This window comes from Lactuca serriola, chromosome 2 (genome assembly GCF_051521515.1).
Source record: "Lactuca serriola cultivar US96UC23 chromosome 2, Lser_US96UC23_V15, whole genome shotgun sequence".
NCBI lineage: Eukaryota > Viridiplantae > Streptophyta > Magnoliopsida > Asterales > Asteraceae > Lactuca > Lactuca serriola.
The window spans coordinates 115,571,252-115,592,100 of NC_136409.1; the positions used below are offsets into that span (position 1 = coordinate 115,571,252).

The 20,849-nt window shown below is 37.6% G+C and overlaps 1 protein-coding gene across 1 annotated transcript; it reads left to right on the forward strand.

Annotated features, from left to right (window-relative positions):
* Positions 1 to 8,330: 8,330 nt before the first annotated feature.
* On the forward strand, positions 8,331 to 11,129 carry LOC145086665 (receptor like protein kinase S.2-like). The gene has a single exon (XM_079024487.1). The coding sequence runs from the start codon at positions 8,442 to 8,444 to the stop codon at positions 10,926 to 10,928; it is 2,487 nt and encodes an 828-aa protein (XP_078880613.1). The 5' UTR covers positions 8,331 to 8,441; the 3' UTR covers positions 10,929 to 11,129.
* Positions 11,130 to 20,849: the final 9,720 nt, after the last annotated feature.

Consider the following 20,849-nt stretch of genomic DNA (forward strand, 5'->3'; position numbering starts at 1 on the left):
GGTATGCTTATATGATAATAACTAAAGGCAGATTAAGTCTTAAGTTGATTTATGATATTATAAATTAACATAAATTAAAAGACTAAGGTTTAAACTATGAAAGAACCCCCCATATAAGAAATTCCGGTAATCAAGAAACTAGGAGTTTATGGCCAAAGAATCTAATCCAAATAGAGTTTGCGGTTGAATTAAATCAAGAACAAGAGTTTTCGGACAAGCATGACCGAAAACACCCTTTAATGGGCCGAAAACTCCATCAATATTCCATTGGTGGACCGAGAACCCAAAGCTAAAGTCCCTTTAAGGCCGAAAAACCTTTCTATATATAAGTGTTTTGGCAGTAAACTCAATTAATTTCCCACTTTTCCAACCGTGAACACCTTCCAGTTCGCTCTCAACTATCATGCGTAAACATCATGTATTCAAGAGTATCCTACCCAGATCTTCTTATTTTCACCTAGAACACCAAGAACACCAAGAACATTCATCAAGATATTGAAATCATCAAGTATTAATCAAGATCCAACTGAAAACCCCCAAGAACACACCGAAAACTCCATTTGTCCACCGAAAACCCTTTTCGACACTTCAAATAATTCCAATAATTTTGTAAGTATCCCTTACATAATTTAAGTGTTGTTTAACACTTTAATTATTATTTAAATCATTATTTCACTAATTATTTAAATTAACATCTTATTAATTTAAATACGACGTCAAATAGAATTATTTTTAGGATAACGTTATTCACACGTACGCTTACCCAAGGATCATCTCTACAGCTCGCTATTCAAACACGAGCGCACATTCAATGTGAGTTCATACCCCTACATTTTCACTTTTTTCAATAATTTTACGGGAGGAATACAAGTAAAACACAAGGATTCTTGTGTTAATATTCATACGATTTCAAAACCTTTTTGCGACTGATTCAAACTAATTTACCACTACAATTTAAAAAAATATATTTCTGTATATTTATAACTCCTTTTGTAACATGTTGAGCAAAAGGGTACTTTTCACTACTTCATACACATAGTAAATTGCAAAGCTTTTCAGTGCATTACATTTAAACTATAACTAATATAGTTTGTGAACTGCTACACTATTTAACAAAGTACAAGAATTGATACAAGAACATACATTCAAACTATAATAGGTATAGTTTGGGAAACACTACTCTTTTTTATGAATTCAAGAATACTATTCATAAACAAGTATATAATAACTATAGTTGGGATAGCTTGTGGAACACCACTCTAATACATGGATTCAAGGATACACTGCTAAATAGTTATTTAAGTATAATTATTATACAATACAAGTACATTACTACAAGGTAATTTATACAGTTTCAAGTACAAAAGAACACTACTACACTAGACGTAAACTAGTAAATACAGGGTTGTGAGCTACTACTTCAATTGTACACATCAGGGTACATGGCTAAGTCCTATAATGTATAGCCAGAATCTCCTGGTGGGAGAGCGTGACTTTGTGTATAGATCTATACGGGATTTCAATCCCGTATAGAGGCCAACGGTTAGCTACAGTTAGGCTAGAAGGTTTGGGGTGACAAACGTTATAACATTCTGACGCCTGAAGAAAGTCGTAGAGGCCACTAGTCAGTTTAGCATGGTTATATGAAATTCACAACAGTTTTAAAAAAAACATTTGTTTACAGTATTAACACTACTTCAATGGTTTTATTTTATTTAATAAAACTACAATACACTACTTTACACTACAGCTGGTGGTATCCAGGCATTCGTACAAAGGTTTTCATACAAACAATATTACTATACACTACTTTACACTACAATTGGTGGTATCCAGACATACATACAAAGGTTTTCATACAAATATAGTTACGGTACACTAGTTTTCTAGTACTGGGTACACTAATACAATATACAATTACATGAAATAGTTTTATCTCTTTATAAGACTACATTGCATTCACTAAAGAAAATATTGGATTTTCTGGAAATACATTATAACATTTTCAAGGAACAAAGGCAAGCTTTTCCATCTCAAAAACATGCGTATGAACTCACCAACTTAAATGTTGATACATTTTCAAAACCACTTGTATTCTTAGGGAACCGGTAGACATGTACACTCGCATGTTTTCAGAAGACGGAGCTTTTAGAGTTGCGTCTTTTATAACTTTATTATACATTTTTGATTCATACAAACTATGTAACGAACAGATGTAAATACTTTACCTTATCAATGTAATGACTATGTTTACTTTGATTACTATGATTTAATTGTTGTGATACTGTATATGACATCCTCTGCCCCCGAACGTTTCCGCCGTTCCGGTTTGGGGGTGTGACACCATGAGGCAAAAGCAGTAGTAGATGTAGAGATTTCACTAGTAAGAATAGCGGGACACGACATAGGAATCGAACCCTTAACATAACAGGTAAGCTTCTAGTAGGCTAGATGATAAAGCATTTTTTTGTTCCATAAAAGGTAATTGGAAGATGAAAGTTTGATAGTGATCATATGGATAATAGTGGAAAGAAGAATAGGTGAATAAGTAGCATTTGAATCCCCATCCATGGTGAGAAGGCTAGAAGAAAAGAAAAGTAGGCGGCTAATAATATTAGGCTGATACCTATTAGGTTTTAATAATGATCACCTTAATTAGTGATTTGTGTATTGATAAGTATATATATAGAACAAATACAACAAATTTCCTAAATTACATGATTTACACAATCTCATTCTTTTAACTAAGACACATTAGAATCAATCATATTAGTAATTCATAATAGCTATTGAATTATAATCTTGAAATCATTATCCTAATTAACTATTTTTGTTTTGTAGTTTGTAAATATCTTTTATTTCCATCCTTCAAATTGTTTTTACTCTGTATTAATTGTTTTTTAATGCTATAGTTTTAATATGTAAGCCATTGTTATGTTTTTATAATAAGTTGATATCTCTATTTAATATCTACCATATTTAATAGAACAAAAAAATAGATAATAAATAATTTAAGTTGGCATTAGTATTATTTTTTTATCTTTTAAAAAAGTAATTTGATAATATATAATTTTAATTTAACGAATATTAAATAAGAATACATTTGTTATTTCTCAAAGATAAAATAGTAATTCATTCAAAGTTCATCAATGTATTTGATCCAAAAAAATAAACATTATTTATGTCGGCAACATTTTATTATTAGCAGTTCATTATTATTTGTATTATTTGTATTATTTGTATACATATGCAGATAGCCCATTTTATATGTAATTTTTTATATATTCATTTATCTTGAATTGAATAAGGTTTACAAGAAAATATTTAGATTTCATGGTATCAGAGCTCAAACCATGTTCTTCCTAACCCCTACTTCTAAGTCAACGACTCCTATATCATCGACCCTTATCTCATCAACCTTTCTCTTCCTTTCTTTCCTATGCCAATTATCATGACAGGATCTCCAAAGTCCCAATGTTCTTCTATTCTTTCTGACAACCCTTCTTCCACGATAAATATCAAACATGTTGTTCTATTGGTTCTTGATTTGGACAAGATGAATTATGAAAAATAGCAAGATTTATTTGAGATTCATTGCATAGGCTATAGAGCTACCGATCACTTAAAGACTCTAAGCGAAAACCTGGTTGCCTCTTCCGATAACACTAAATGAAATAGATTGGATTCCATTGTCAAGACATGGTTGTATGGTACTCTTTCCACTTCCCTTATTGAAATGATCCGTTACACCATTAATAATGTCATTCGTACCCTCTTGTTTCATGCTTGTATGCCTCCAACTTATTGGGTTGAAGCTATTCACATGGCTACAGACTTACTCAATATCATTCCTACAATTACTATCCAAAATGACACTCCATAACACCAACTCTTCCAAAAACAATCATCAAACTCTCATCTTCGTTTTTTGGATGTCTTTGTTCTCAACATATTTCCATTCGTTATAAAATTTCACCAAGATCCACCTCGTGTGTTTTCCTTCAAGATCCTTACAATAAAAAAGGTTATAGATTCCTCAATCTGGATACTCAAGAAATTATCATATCTTGCCAAGTTGTCTTTCACAAAACCGTTTTCCCCTTTAAATCAATGGCCCCAAACGTCGCACCATCATACTCTTTCCTTGACTCTTGTGATTTCACACAATCACCATCTTTCAATCAAAATCATTTCGAGGGTGGTGTTCCTCACGAAACCCCCTTCCTACTAATCACTCTATCTTCAATGAGACTCCATCCATCACCATTCCTCATTTGTCATAATCTAGTCCTACCACTCTGATATACTCCACCTAGTTCTCATCTTCATCGTCGAGAACTCCCATCTTTGAGTCAGCTCTTTCACCTACCTCCACTCCATCTCCTTCATGGATGACCTAAGATTCCTCTATTCCCTCTAATACCAAATCCTTTCGGTCTCAACACCCTACGGTGACTAATGCAAAAGTTGGCATCTATAAGCCCATCAGGAAGCTCAACCTTCATGTTGACTCCACATTACAAAGAGAGACTTGTAGCTAATGGTCAGAGTCGGAGACTCGGTATTGATTGTGATGATACATTTTGCCCGGTTGTAAAGCCAACTACCATCTGGACTATTCTTAGTACTGTTGTAACTCCTTAGTGGCCAATCAGATAACTCAATGTTAAGAATGCCTTTCTCCATGGGTATCTTCAGGAAACTGTGTATATACAGCAACCCCCGGGTTTTAGGGATCCTACCTGGCCTAATCACATTTGTCCGCTTCAAAGATCTCTATATGGTCTCAAGTAGGCATCTCGAGCTTAGTTTTAGTGGTTTACTATGTTTATCTCATGTTTTGGTTTTGTTCATGATAAGTGTGATCCATTATTATTTACATTTATGCAGGGTCCTCATATTGCTTACTTGTTCTTGTATGTGGATGATAGTATTTTCATCGGATCCTCTTCCCCACTACTGACCTGTATCATGTCCATCCTTAGTTTTGAGTTTTCCATGACCGATCTTGGCAATCTTCATTATTTCTTGGGCATTTCGACTACTCGATCCAAGGATGGTATGTTCTTATCTTAACAGAAGTATGCTAGTGAGATACTTCAGCGTGCGTCTATGCTTAATTGCAAACCTTCTAAAACACATGTTGATCTCTCTGCTAAGTTTGATAGCCCATGCCCTCCAGTTGCAGACCACACTTTATATTGTAGCATTGACGATGTATTATAGTATCTCACATTCACTAGACCAGATATTTCATATGTTGTCCAACGTATATGTTTATAAATGCATGACCCTCGATAACAACACTTTACAGCTCTAAGTGTATTCTTCGCTACATACATGGACCTACAGGTCATAGTCTTTAATTTTTCAGCTCTCCATCTTGTGACATCATTGCTTATTCTGATGTTGATTGGGCCGGTTACCCAGTCACCCATGAACTACATTCGGATATTGTGTCTTTTGGGGACACAACATGTTGTCTTGGTCATCAAGACATCATAATATCGTTTCTTGGTCTAGTCTCGAAGCAAAATATCGAGGTGTTACCAATGTCATTGAAGAAACTTGTTGGATTCATAATTTGCTTCTTGAATTTCACTACTCACCACATCGGGCTACCATTGTGTATTGTGACAACATGAATGTAGTGTACATGTCTGTTAACCTGGTTAAACATCGACGGGCAAAGCATATTGAGATCGATCTCCATTTGTTCAAGACATGGTTACAACTGGTCTCATACGAGTCTTACATCTGTAATCTTCTTCTCAGTATACTTTGACATATACCAAGAGTCTTTCTTCGTCTCTTTTTCTAAATATTTGGTCTAGCTTGAACGTTCATGATTCTCTTCCCGTTCGCACTATGAAGGGCTGTTAGCGGATCATTATTATTTGTATTATTTGTATACATGTATAGATAGCCCAATTTATATTAGCCCATTGTATTCGTGGCATTTCCTATGTAATTTGTATATATTCCTTTATCTTGAATGGAATGAGGTTTACGTGAAAATATTTAGATTTCATTTATCCATTACAAATATCATTATTCATTCACAGGAGATCCATCTTTAGGTCTTACATTGAAATTTGTTCTATCCTCAAACTTTTTTTCTATTCCTCCACTGCAAAGAGGATCTTACTATTGTGTCGTAATTGCTAGAAATGGTAAGTTAATGTAAGGGGCTAAAGTGATTCTTTTGGTCTCTCTTTGTTGGTTATTGTTGTGGTCACCCTTTAGGCTATTTGAAGTGGGTCCCAAAAAGACACGATATAGCTGAGGTGGACAACCAAGTCACGTGTGAACACCGCTCCAATGTCTGATAGCTTGGCTGTGGAGTGGCCATGGAGACGGATGAAGACGACACATGTAATTGGTTAAGCTCTTTTTGACCGTTTCTTTACATGTGATTGGCTAATCTTTATGTTTTAAATTAGTTTTTATTTAATTTAATATCAAAATAAATAATGTGGAGTGATAATCATTTTCAAAAACTAGTGATTTGACAGTGAGATTGTAGTGAAACTGATGTGACGTTGAGCTGGTAATAGTTTTTTAATAGGTTGGTGGTAACTGATCTCCTTAGCCTTATCAGCAAGCGCTAGTCGCATTTTTTCACGGCATCTTATGCCATACGGGCATACGGCCATAGTTGTTTGTATTGTGCGTTTGGTGGATGTTTGTGCAGCCGCAGTTAGGATATAAGCACAGTTAGTCTAACAGCGGCAATATGTTTCGTCACCTGGGACAAACAAATAAAGGGTATTTATTGTGAACTCTTTGTGGCAATGCATTTAAAAAAAAAAAAAAAGCATCTCTATTGCTTTGATCATTCCTTGAACAATTGTGCACCGCTAAAAGTGGATGCTTTCGTTTGAGGAGCAACCATGGATAAAATGGCGGCCTTATCCAAGACATGGTTTACTATTAATAGCACTACTTGTCATCACAATGGGCATACAACATTGCTAATCTACACTCTTTGAATTGGGATTTTTGGTGTGTTAATCATCTTTTGCTTTGATCTAATTTTTCCTATTTGCTTCTTGAGAGCATGTTTCTATCAACTTTCTATAACCATATTATTATTTAAATTAAGAGGATGTTTGGATAGGAAAAAAAGATGGTATTTATTGTTTATTGTTTATTTCCATCACAATAAGTTGAGTTTAAATGTTTAGATAGAAATCTTTAAAAATTAGTTTATTGTTGTAGAAATAAGCTAAATAAGCTGATTTTAATAAGCATCTCACCTATTGTTTATTGTTTATTTCCATCGTAAATAAGCTAATAAGCTATAATCTAATTTATTCAAACACCCCCTAACCCATCGCCATTCAAAAAGAGAAAATTATAACTCTCCAATATTAGCATTCTACACAAATGCAAGAAAAACAATGGATAAATCAGACTATTACATTGCTCATCATCGATACCACGGTTAATATACAAAGCCCCTTAACGGATCTTAAAATTTGAGAAAACTTCATATGCTCAGAACCATGATAATAATAATATTATTATTGATTTCTCCAATAGTATGCATCCTAAACTTAAACAATTAAATCAGAGAGCTTACATTTAATATGTAATTTATTTCTAAGAAATGTAATTTATTAAATGAAACATTGTTCTTGCCTTCTTGGGGCATCCATTAAGTATATTTTTGGGAGAGTTTATTTGTAAAAGCTATTCCTAAACTAAATTCTTGGTCTTATCTTCCTCAACAAAAAGCGTTGAAACAGTTCGACCTACTTAAAATCACAAAATTCAAACATACAACCCACCCATGGTTGAATAAAACCACTTAAAACTTTAAAAAATTGATCATAAAGCCAAAATTTCAAGGCTTTAAGCCCAATCAATGTCATTGTCATTCAATCTTTCAATCTTTTCATGTATACCCACTCTCCTAACACAATCAACTATTCTTGTTTTCACAAATTCTTTAGTTTTCAACTTTTGTAAATAATCACAACTTATCTATCGCTTACCAAATCACGTGTGACTCATTCTTGATTTCCCATTTCCACATAACCAATCACCTAACCATATGATTAGAAAATACTTTGTTTTCCATGTAAAATCACTAGTAAATTAACTAAAAATTAAACCATAAGGCAAATATATACGAAAAAAACACAAATACATGAATAAATTATGATATTCTATAATATAATAATGATTATAATCTAAAATTTTATTGAGTTGGCCCACTAAAAAATTAACTTACCCGAAATCGAAAAAAAAAAAAAAGTCAAAGTTAGTAAGTGACCTTTCCACCTGTTTTTATAGTTTTGGCTTTTTGCTTACTAATAGTTCATTAGCTGGTGTCTAGTGACAACACAATATAAGGTCCCCCTTTTGTAGGCCTATTTATTCATTTCAAGCTTTCCCATCACCACCACCATCACCCTCCGCCACCTTCTGCCACCATGCACCTCCACCACCTCTGCTTTGTGTTACCATCTGACGGCGATGACATACACCCATATGATCACCACAACCGCCGCCTCCCTCCTTCTACACCACCAACACCACCATCTAAGACCCGATCATGTGGTGCTAACCTCCAAGAAGTCCTCCGTAGAACACTTCATAGATTCTGTGCAAAATCACCGCCGGCGATCTTCCATGACACCGACGGAGTCCAATTTTCTAAAGAGACGATTGTTTCCGGTCACAATCCCAAGACTTTTACATACTCGGAGCTTTATATAGCCACCAAAGGGTTTAGCCAGGATGAAATCTTGGGCAGTGGCGGGTTTGGAAGAGTTTTCCGGGCGGTGTTGCCGAGTGACGGAACTGTGGCGGCGGTGAAGTGTTTGGCGGAGACGGGAGAGAGGTTTGAGAAGAGTTTCGCGGCGGAATTGGTGGCTGTAGCCCATCTCCGCCACCGGAACCTAGTCCCGCTACGTGGGTGGTGTGTTCATGAAGATCAGCTCCTTCTCGTTTACGACTACATGCCAAACCGCAGCCTTGACCGGTTGCTTTTCCGGCGGATGGAAAACAGTGGAACTCCGGTGCCGGTGCTTAGTTGGGAAAGAAGAATGAAAATAGTGAAGGGTTTAGCGGCGGCGCTGTTTTACCTCCATGAACAGCTGGAAGCTCAGATCATCCATCGTGATGTGAAAACAAGCAATGTAATGCTTGATTCTCATTTTAATGCGAGGCTTGGTGATTTTGGGTTAGCGAGGTGGCTGGAGCATGAACTCGGGTACCAGACAAGAACGCCGTCGATGAACCACCAGTACCAGCCATGCCGGCTGGTGGATACGACAAGAATCGGCGGAACAATTGGTTATTTGCCACCGGAGAGTTTCCAGAAAAAAGGTGTCGCCACCGCAAAATCTGATGTTTTCAGTTTTGGCATTGTTTTGCTGGAGATTGCTTCAGGGAGGAGGTCGGTGGATATTACACTTCCCGATGATGAAATCATTCTCGTCGACAAAGTCAGAAGATTAGCAGACGAAAAGATGATTCTCAACGCCGCCGATGGCCGGCTGCCAAATGGGTCCTACAACCGTCATGAAATGTCCCACATGATTCGTCTCGGGTTGTTATGTACACTCCATGACCCGAAAACTCGACCCAGTATGAAATGGATCATCGAAGCACTTTCCGGCGGGATTTGCGCCACCCTCCCGGAGCTTCCTTCTTTCAAATCCCACCCACAGTACATATCTGTAACTCGTAGCACCCCCACCACCACAGCCACCATGACTTCCACCACAACCACCACCACTACTTCTTTCGCAATTGCTTCAAGTGGCGGCTCAACCACCTTCGCCACTGCCAGGGGAGAAAGCCTGTACATAACCGCTGAACAAGAACATGAAAACAGTTCCGATATCGGCGACGGAATGATCTCTTCTGCACAAATGAGCCGCCGTCAATTAAGCTCCTTTCCCATGGTTGAACCTCCGAGGGAGATAACCTACAAAGAACTTCTCTCCGCCACCGACAATTTCTCAGAATCTAATCGATTATCAGAGGTTGATTTCGGAACTGCTTACTACGGCGTTCTTGACAACCATGACATTATCGTAAAGCGGCTCGGGATGAAAACATGTCCGGCGCTCCGCCTCCGTTTCGCGAATGAACTCTCAAATTTGGGGAAACTCCGCCACCGGAACCTGATACACCTCCGTGGGTGGTGCACTGAACAAAACGAGATGCTGGTGGTTTACGACTACTCCGCTAATCGTCTTTTAGGTCATCTTCTTTCCCATCACACCCACCGGAAATCACAGGTCCTAAAATGGGATCATCGCTACAACATCGTGAAATCCCTCGCCTGTGCAATCCGATACCTTCACGAAGAATGGGAAGAACAGGTTATCCATAGAAACATCACATCATCCGCCATATACATCGATCCAGACATGAACCCTAGACTCGGATCCTTCGCTCTTGCAGAGTTCTTAACAAGAAACGAACACGGACACCATGTAGTGGTCGACAAGAAGGTTTGTGTTCGTGGGATTTTTGGGTACATGGCGCCGGAATATATGGAGGCAGGGGAAGCTACAACAATGGCGGACATCTACAGCTTCGGCGTGGTGGTTCTGGAGGTGGTGAGTGGGCGGATGGCGGTGGATTTCCGACGGCCTGAGGTGCTGTTAGTGAAAAGGGTTCATGAATCTGAAAGATACGAAGGCAATTATGAAGAACTGGTGGATCCAAGATTAGATGGAGAGTATAATCGGAAAGAATTGGTGAGGTTGGTGAAGTTAGCAATGGCGTGCACACAGTCTAACCCTGATTTAAGACCGACGATGAGAATGGTTGTGAGTGTACTTGATGGCCATGATAGATGCTTCATAGAAGAAGGGCAAAAGGAAAGTATAAATGAATGGAAAGAAAGAAATGCATTGTCTTTGTCACTTATTAGACGAATTCAAGCTTTGGGAATACAATGAAAATGGAACCACGAACTAGGATTTTAGCATGGTGTATAAATGGAGAAATCAAGAATAGTTTTTTTTTTCTTGTTTTTGGTGCTTAATTTGTTGCATATACGACTTATGTATCATGTATGTATGTAAAAATTTTATCAAGTTAAACGTTGTGTATAAATTGTATATCTACAAATGCGGATTAATCTAATATTGTTCTTCTTTAAGGGCTAGTGATCTTTAGCAAGCTAGGATTGGATGAAAGTTAGCAATGCTTTGTGTGAAAAGAGCAACGCAAAACAGAAGCCATGATTTAATTGACTACACATGCATGATATCCAATAAATAACGGCATTGATAGGTGCAAGTAATTGGCATTCAAACTTGAAAATCAAGGGAATTATATTGACTATTTGACTTATTGAGTATTGGGTATGAACCTATCAATGGCATTTTGAGGGTTATTTAGTGGTTATAGACAGTGGCATCAACGGACATAGGAAGCAGATTTGTTCAACTTTAGCGGTGTTGAAGAAAGACAAGACTGGTGATACAACAAGTTCGGTATAACCATAAGATATAATTATTCACTTTTTCACTTTTCTTATTTCGTGAGTATAAGATACTAAAATATGATGTTATTTAAAGGAATTTAGAATATTTGAAAGGAGAATTGAATATGAGTGTGAGCTACTAAGTGGATTACCAGAATTGCCTTTTAATTTAGAATTAGTTTTCACAGTTTCCAAGTTATGTTTTTTAAGCAAGTAGTTTTTGATAACCTTCTTTTTAAATATGTCTAGTATTTTGTAGAATGCACTGTTTGCCAGTTGTCATTATTTTTTTGTCCCTATTATAGTATATTATTTTGTATAAATGAGTGTTGGTAAAAAAATACGACATGATCTGACATGAGTCAACACACATACACACTACACCAACACATACATGGGGGTTAATTTAAGAGACCTAAATATATGCAATCAACTATGTTTCAAAAGCATAAATATGTCTCTAGCATTGACTAAGTATGAAATTAATTCTTTTTTAATTTGAGACATAATCTAGATATATGAACCTGCTACATGCGTTCCATTTGTAGGAAACTAAGAAACTTGATAGTGTCCCGTAAGGGTGATCCAAACATGATCGCTATTATAGAGAATAGTGTTAGGATTTTATTAAGATTAATAGAATTCCACATGGATACTTTGAGTTGTCTATCTAAAAGTTTTTTCTTTATGTCACGATATGCCAATTATCATTCAAATTAAGGAAGATAATTAAGACACTATTAGAAGTTATAGGGTTTGGGATGATTTCCCTAAATGAGTCTTAATTAACAATGAGGAACCAAAAAAACACAAATTAAGTTTTCTTCTTAGATTTTCTAATATATTCAGGTAGAATGTCATATTAAACTCCATGTAATATTTTTAGTTTGAGTTCTCTTCATACAAGAGCCAAGTGGTAGCTTAATATACCCTTGATGAATTTAAGGTTAGAGGGAGTGGTGCCATCGAAACTCCACTCCATCCCCCGCAACATAAGCATCACGTCATTTTTTACCACACAAGTGTGGTTTCTTGACACACCAAGGGAGTGGTGCCACACTTTTATTTATTTATTTATTGTTTTTTTAGCTATTTTAATTAAAACTTCTTTTTTAATAAAAAAAACATAATTTTTCATTACTTGAAAATTATAAAAAAAAAACATTACATTAAAAATTCAAAAAACATTACATCGCATTACACAAAACACACACACACAGATGACATTAAAATAATCCTAAAAACTTAAAAAACACAAATAAATTAACTAAAGCAAACTACATAAAGTCGTTATCCGAGAGCTCGTCTTCAGAGTCATCCAGTGGATCCAAATTAAGGTTAATGTTTTGAACCCCGTAAATGTTTTCCACTGAGTCATTGCGAAGATTATGAAATGTTTCAGTGCAACGTATCTTTGCTCTTCTATTCATATACTCTTCGGCACCAATTTCTATTGGTTGTGTCTCTGGTATGGTTTCTTCCTCGTCAAACGCACATATGGCTCTTCCTTCGTCTTCAATAATCTTGTTATGCAATATAAGACATGTATACATTATTTCTTGAAGTTTTTCCTTGCCTAAATAACTTGCTTTTTTTTTTCAATATGAACCACCTTTTCTTCAGAGCTCCAAAAGCACGCTCAACATCCTTCCTAACTCTTTCTTGAGCTCTCTTGAATTTCTTTCGCCTTGAACCATGTGGACACGTAAACGATTTAACAAACACAACATATTCAGGATATATTCTGTAACACCCAAAAATTAAAGCCAATTTAAAACTTTTTAAACAACCCAAAAACCATTAGTTATTACAAACTTGTTTTCAAAATGTAGAATATCAGAGTATCCCAGAAACATAGTCATAAAAAGTGCGGAGCTGTACGATCACGCCTGTGCCTTGCCACGATCCCCTGATGTACCTAAAACAATAAATTGAAACTGTAAGCCCGAAAGCCTAGTGAGTTACCCCCAAAATACCGATACACATACAGTCTACATAGCAATATCAACATTAGCATATCATATCAATTAAAACAGAATAGCATGCACTGGGTCCACAACTTTACAAGCTGGACTACCCCCTTAGGCCCTCAGTACGAGTCTGGAATGCCTACCGGGCCCTCAGCTCGCATCTGGAATGCCATCGAGCCCTCAGTACGAGTCTGGAATGCCTACCGGGCCCTCAGCTCGTATATGGAATGCTCACGAGTCCTCAGTATGAGTCTGGAATGCCTACCGGGCCCTCAGCTCATATCTGGAATACCCCAGAGTCCTCAGTATGAGTCTGGAATGCCTACCGGGCCCTCAACACATATCTGGAATACTCTAGGGTTTGTTGGCTACCGCACGGAGCAGTAAAACCTCAACCCATCCCACATAACATGTCAACATGTAACAGATAAATGCACATACAGGTAATCAATCAGTATCACAGGCAGTCCTACAGGCCTACCCAACTAGCATATCAACTGGCATACATTACTAACTCAAAATCAATCATATCAACAACTACTAAGATATCAATCCAATGGGCCGGCCTTGGTGCCTTAGACCCCTTAGTATAATGAGGATAACTCACCTGGCACTGGTGAAGTCCCGCAGATACAACCCCACCTGCTGGTTGACAGATTCCTGCACTGTCAACATAAAACAATACCCAATTAATAACTGGGTTCCAAGCCCAAGGTCTAACTCACACCACAAAATCCCAAAAGTAAAATAATGGGCCAAAGTCCAACATATGGCCCAATTTTCTAAATTAGGCCTAGACTGTGACATCCCCAAAATCACGGCTAGAAAAGACCGATTTTGTTTATGCTTTATAAAAATCAGAGTACTTCTTTTCATAAAAATGTTGCGGAATTTGTTCCCAGAAAAATACGATAAATACGTTATCAAAACATTTTCGAAGAAACGTATTTTATTCATTTTAAAACTTTTGGGATGTCATTGTCAATACAGGAACATAAGCATAAACGGAACTTACATTTATTTACACTAGTGATCTACATCTCTTTAATCTCTCAGTGTAATGTGACTTCGTATCAACACCTGTGATATAAATAAACTGAGTGGGTCAGGTTGGGAAACCTGGTGACTACATAGGGTTTTCAACCCACAATAATATAATTATTATGTTTAAACAATCAAACAATCATCCCAATTACCCATTCCCCATTATCTTCTTTACTCTTAAGGATTTAACCTAAGAGTCATCTATCCTGCATTCATTTATTCCAAAGTCCCTTACTTCTAGGGTCATAGGACTGACACTAAATCCATAGCTGCAAATGTTCGTTCATAAAGCACTAATTCCATAGCTGCTATAGTCTACTCATCGGGTACTAAATCCATAGCTACCAGTGTGCATCTAATAGGTACTAAGTCCATAGCTACCAATTCCTAACAAGTACTAAATCCATAGCTACCAGCGTCTAACTAATAGGTACTAAGTCCATAGCTACCAATTCCTAACAGGTACTAAATCCATAGCTACCAGCGTCTAACTAATAGGTACGAAGTCCATAGCTACCAATTCCTAACAGGTACTAAATCCATAGCTACCAGCGTCTAACAGGTACTAAGTCCATAGCTACCAATTCCTAACAGGTACTAAATCCATAGCTACCGGTGTTTGTCCAATAGGCACTAAGTCTATAGTTGCCAATGTATACTCTCATCATCTTATATCTCTCATCATTCATCTACCCATGTCATACCCAACATATTCATATATATATATATATATATATATATATATATATATATATATATATATATATATATATATGTATACAGTTTAAATCATTTAAAACATGTATAAAACGTTCATCCGGCATAGACAGCAAGTATTCAGATAATATGCACACATAGCACGTAGTTTATATAAAATACTTCATATCTATATGTAAGATGAAAAGGACTATGCACTCACCTGAGTAGGTGGTGACTCAGCACTCGGACAGCGCTTCGATACCCTTAAAACAATTTTCCTTCGATAAAACCTAGTACCAATACCACTAGGGTTTAGTCTAACGATAACCAAGAGAAATTAATTAGTCTGACTATTATTATTATGATATAAGCGTTAATAACACTCAATATAACTCATAATAATAACCCAAATAATTATTTTAAGGACCTAATAACATTCCTATAATTATTTGAAAGCTATATTAAAAATTGCGTAAGCGTAGCACACTTACAGCGAATTTTATCGAAAACCGGAACTTATTTGGAGCAGCGTTTCGAAACCGAAAGGCTCTTTTTCTCGGGACTCCGGGAGCCTCGGGGCTTCCCTCGGGAGCTAGGGATTTTATCTAGGGCTTAGGGGTGGTTGGGGAGCTAGAGAGAGAAAGTATTTTAGAGAGAGAAGGAGAATGTTGTGGAAAATGAAGGCTGCCCTCGCCCCCTTTTATACCCAGCGAGGCCTCGGATTACGCTAGGCGTAGTCCTTGGCTACGCTGGGCATTCCTCGGATAAGGATGCCAGCTTCGCACCAGCTGGCTCGCACCCATTCTCGGACCCGGACAAGATCAAGTACGCTGGGCGTACCCAACTTCGGATGCGGGGCGTAATGCGAGACTTCGTGGCGATCATCGGATGCGAGGCGTGATCAGCAAGCAACGGTCCAGATCGTGCCACGTCATCGATTTAGCAACAGACTTCGCAAATTTCACTCTCGACTTCTAAAAATCATAACTTTCGCATACGAGCTCCGTTTTTGACGTTCTTTATATCCACGCGAAGGTGGGAATGTACTCTACAACTTTTGTTTAGACTCCGTCGGCGAATTTTGACTCAATTTTAAATTTTATACTATTAACAAGCCGGGACAGGATTGGTCCGTTAAATCCTCATAACTTCTTCATCCGACGTCCGTTTTTGCTCATCTTTTTCTCGTTACGCTACTCTTAATGAGATCTTCGATTCTCGTTCAGTTCGTGTCGGCTAAAAACCGCTCGATCTAATATTCGAATTTCGCTGTACACTGCTAGTCCGAAACTTCGAAAAATCATAACTTCTTCATACGAAGTCAGATTTGGGCGTTCTTTTTATCGATGTTCTTAGTTTAACATATTATACAACTTTCATTTAGAGCGCTAAGGCTAAATCTCGCTCTATCGTAAATTCACTATTTACGCTTTTTGGTGCCGTGTCGGTTCCGTCGCGAAACTTCGACGGGTCATAACTTCTTCGTTATAACTCGGACTTCGGCGTTCTTTATATGTACGGAAACCTTGTGGCATATTCTACAACTTGGTTAAGATTATTTATTCTAAATAATATTTTTGTCAAAAAGTCGTTTTCGACCCCTATTACCTCTAAATTGACTAGCCCGGATCTGCGGGCGTTACAATTATCTCCCCCTTAGGATGATTACGTTCCGGAATCATCAACGAAACAGGGCTCGTATAATGACTCCATACGTCATCTCTTCATTCTAGGTAATAATTATAACTTCTATATTCCTTCAAGTCTATCTCTTAGACTCATTGACTGTAAGCAGTACTCGATCGTGCACCTGCTCTACCTCAGGCTAGACTCCAAATTATGACCTTCAAGTCACAACCTCGATCCTCACTGGATACGAACTTGAGATAAGTTCATTTATTACTACTATGGATCGATGTGTCATATTCTAATGACTTATCATCGTATGTTGCAACGCTTAGACTTAGGTCACTTAGAGTCAAATTCCGGAAAGGAATATGCCTTCATTCATGGTCTAATGTGATATAATCACATTTTAACATGTAGCATTTCTGGCCACCAACTTCTTTGACAACGAGCGCGATACTTCTATTGATCGCTTCAATTTCAATCGTTTGGTTTAAGTCGAACGCTACATCGAACTTGGTTCTCTGAACCAAGCAACATACTCATCGTAGTCGGACTCAATTTGATATGACCACTAGGGTTGGAATAACAACAATCTTCTTAGTCATTACCGAAACGATGGTAACGACATGCTTGAATAAAACGGAATCAATTATTGGCTTCTTGGTAACCTTGTGACTTTCCCTGATCCAAGCGTGAGTCCTGTGCTTCCGGTAGTATATGCATCTACTACCTTTCACACCTACTCATACTCGTCCCAAGTATTGTCTCGCAGTACCCAATTCACCATAAAAAATCACATAACAGTTTAACACACTAGATAGCAAAACGAAGGTTTTATATTATTCCTTGAAACTATTACATAGGTGTTCAAGTTCATCCTAGACTATGCCTCTAATAGGCTACACCACGTGGTACCATCTACATGACCACTTCATAACTTCATCTTCGGTCATCCGTCCTTACTCTTGATTCCTTGCATTGGCAGCTGCTTTGTCAAGGATGCTCCTTATCTTTGGAGGTGCATTTGCTCCTACTGCTACATTTTTCTTCGGGCAGTCCCTAGATAAATGTCCTTCTTTGTTACATCCATAGCACACCTTACTCTTAGACTTGCACTTGCTGGCGTAATGCCCCATCCTTCCACATTTGTAGCAATTCACCTTCTCATCGTATCCCTCATAGTGCTTTAGCAGTACATTTGGCGTTGTTGCTCTCATCGGACAATCTTGCTTGAAGTGTCCCTCTCCACTACACTTAAGGCAAACTTCCTCCTTGGTTGAGCATTTATGGGCATTATGACCAATATTCCCGTATTTGAAGCAGGTCACTTTCTTAGGGCATCTCCTGTTACACCATTTTGCTTTACCTCTCCCTCCTTTAGATTGTGAAAATAAGTTTTTCCTATTGGACCTTCAAGATCCCTCAGATTTCCTCTTCTTGCCAACTTCAACCTTGTTGGCGATCCTATAGTTGATCTTTTCTTCGACAGGCTTAGCAACCCAGATGGTTGCCTCAAGAGCGGGTGCCTGACGTACTGGCACAGTAAGTTCATCCTTACTTTGTTGAATTAAACACCTTGTTTCTCTCATCTGTTGATCCAACATCATCTGCACCATTGCTTGTACTCCTTCCATCGTGATTGGCTTGGGTGCAACTGCTACTTCTGGTGTACGTTCAATCACTAGTGGCTTAGGCTGCGGGTTACTATCACCGAATCCGCTTTGAGTGTTCATCATGTCGATCTATACATCGAATTAAGATGTCTAGTGTAGAGTGACGAGAATTTAGATAGAGAAGATTTTATTTACGATCGACGTGTAATTCTCCTTATTTCTCCGAAAAATTACATGCTAGTTCTAACATTGTAGTCATACGCTTAGAATCCTAAACACATAAGGTTTCCAGATCTGGTCGGCAACAGACCATAGATCCGAACCAATAATAGCATCAATATAGCTATCACACAAAACATTTAGCACATAAAAGCATTTTAGGCATCATTCCAAAAATAAACTAGTGCTTGTGTCAGTTTAGGTGTACTACCTAACATATTTTAGACATACTCCTCACAATCATTGCTTAGCATTCTAAGTTTAAGTCTAGAAATAAATCCATATTCCTAGTTCGCTTAAACTAATGCTCTGATACCAACTGTGACATCCCCAAAATCACGGCTAGAAAAGACCGATTTTGTTTATGCTTTATAAAAATCAGAGTACTTCTTTTCATAAAAATGTTGCGGAATTTGTTCCCAGAAAAATACGATAAATAAGTTATCAAAACATTTTCGAAGAAACATATTTTATTCGTTTTAAAACTTTTGGGATGTCACTGTCAATACAGGAACATAAGCATAAACGGAACTTACACTTATTTACACTAGTGATCTACATCTCTTTAATCTCTCAGTGTAATGTGACTTCGTATCAACACCTGTGATATAAATAAACTGAGTGGGTCAGGTTGGGAAACCTGGTGACTACATAGGGTTTTCAACCCACAATAATATAATTATTATGTTTAAACAATCAAACAATCAGCCCAATTACCCATTCCCCATTATCTTCTTTACTCTTAAGGATTTAACCTAAGAGTCATCTATCCTGCATTCATTTATTCCAAAGTCCCTTACTTCTAGGGTCATAGGACTGACACTAAATCCATAGCTGCAAATGTTCGTTCGTAAAGCACTAATTCCATAGCTGCTATAGTCTACTCATCGGGTACTAAATCCATAGCTACCATTGTTCATCTAATAGGTACTAAGTCCATAGCTACCAATTCCTAACAGGTACTAAATCCATAGCTACCAGCGTCTAACTAATAGGTACTAAGTCCATAGCTACCAATTCCTAACATGTACTAAATCCATAGCTATCGGCATCTAACTAATAGGTACGAAGTCCATAGCTACCAATTCCTAATAGGTACTAAATCCATAGCTACCAGCGTCTAACAGGTACTAAGTCCATAGCTACCAATTCCTAACAGGTACTAAATCCATAGCTACCGGTGTTTGTCTAATAGGCACTAAGTCTATAGTTGCCAATGTATACTCTCATCATCTTATATCTCTCATCATTCATCTACCCATGTCATACCCAACATATTCATATATATATATATATATATATATATAATACGTATACAGTTTAAATCATTTAAAACATGTATAAAACGTTCATCCGGCATAGACAGCAAGTATTCAGATAATATGCACACATAGCACGTAGTTTATATAAAATACTTCATATCTATGTGTAAGATGAAAGGGACTATGCACTCACCTGAGTAGGTGGTGACTCAGTACTCGGACAGCGCTTCGATACCCTTAAAACAATTTTCCTTCGATAAAACCTAGTACCAATACCACTAGGGTTTAGTCTAACGATAACCAAGAGAAATTAATTAGTCTGACTATTATTATTATAATATAAGCGTTAATAACACTCAATATAACTCATAATAATAGCCCAAATAATTATTTTAAGGACCTAATAACATTCCTATAATTATTTGAAAGCTATATTAAAAATTGCGTAAGCGTAGCACACTTACAACGAATTTTATCGAAAACCGGAACTTATTTGGAGCAGCGTTTCGAAACCGGAAGGCTCTTTTTCTCGGGACTCCGGGAGCCTCGGGGCTTCCCTCGGGAGCTAGGGATTTTATCTAGGGCTTAGGGGTGGTTGGGGAGCTAGAGAGAGAAAGTATTTTAGAGAGAGAAGGAGAATATTGTGGAAAATGAAGGCTGCCCTCGCCCTCTTTTATACCCAGCGAGGCCTCGGATTACGCTAGGCGTAGTCCTTGGCTACGCTGGGCATTCCTCGGATAAGGATGCCAGCTTCGCACCAGCTGGCTCGCACCCATTCTCGGACCCGGACAAGATCAAGTACGCTGGGCGTACCCTGCTTCGGATGCGGGGCGTAATGCGAGACTTTGTGGCGATCATCGGATGCGAGGCGTGATCAGCAAGCAACGGTCCAGATTGTGCCACGTCATCGATTTAGCAACAGACTTCGCAAATTTCACTCTCGACTTCTAAAAAT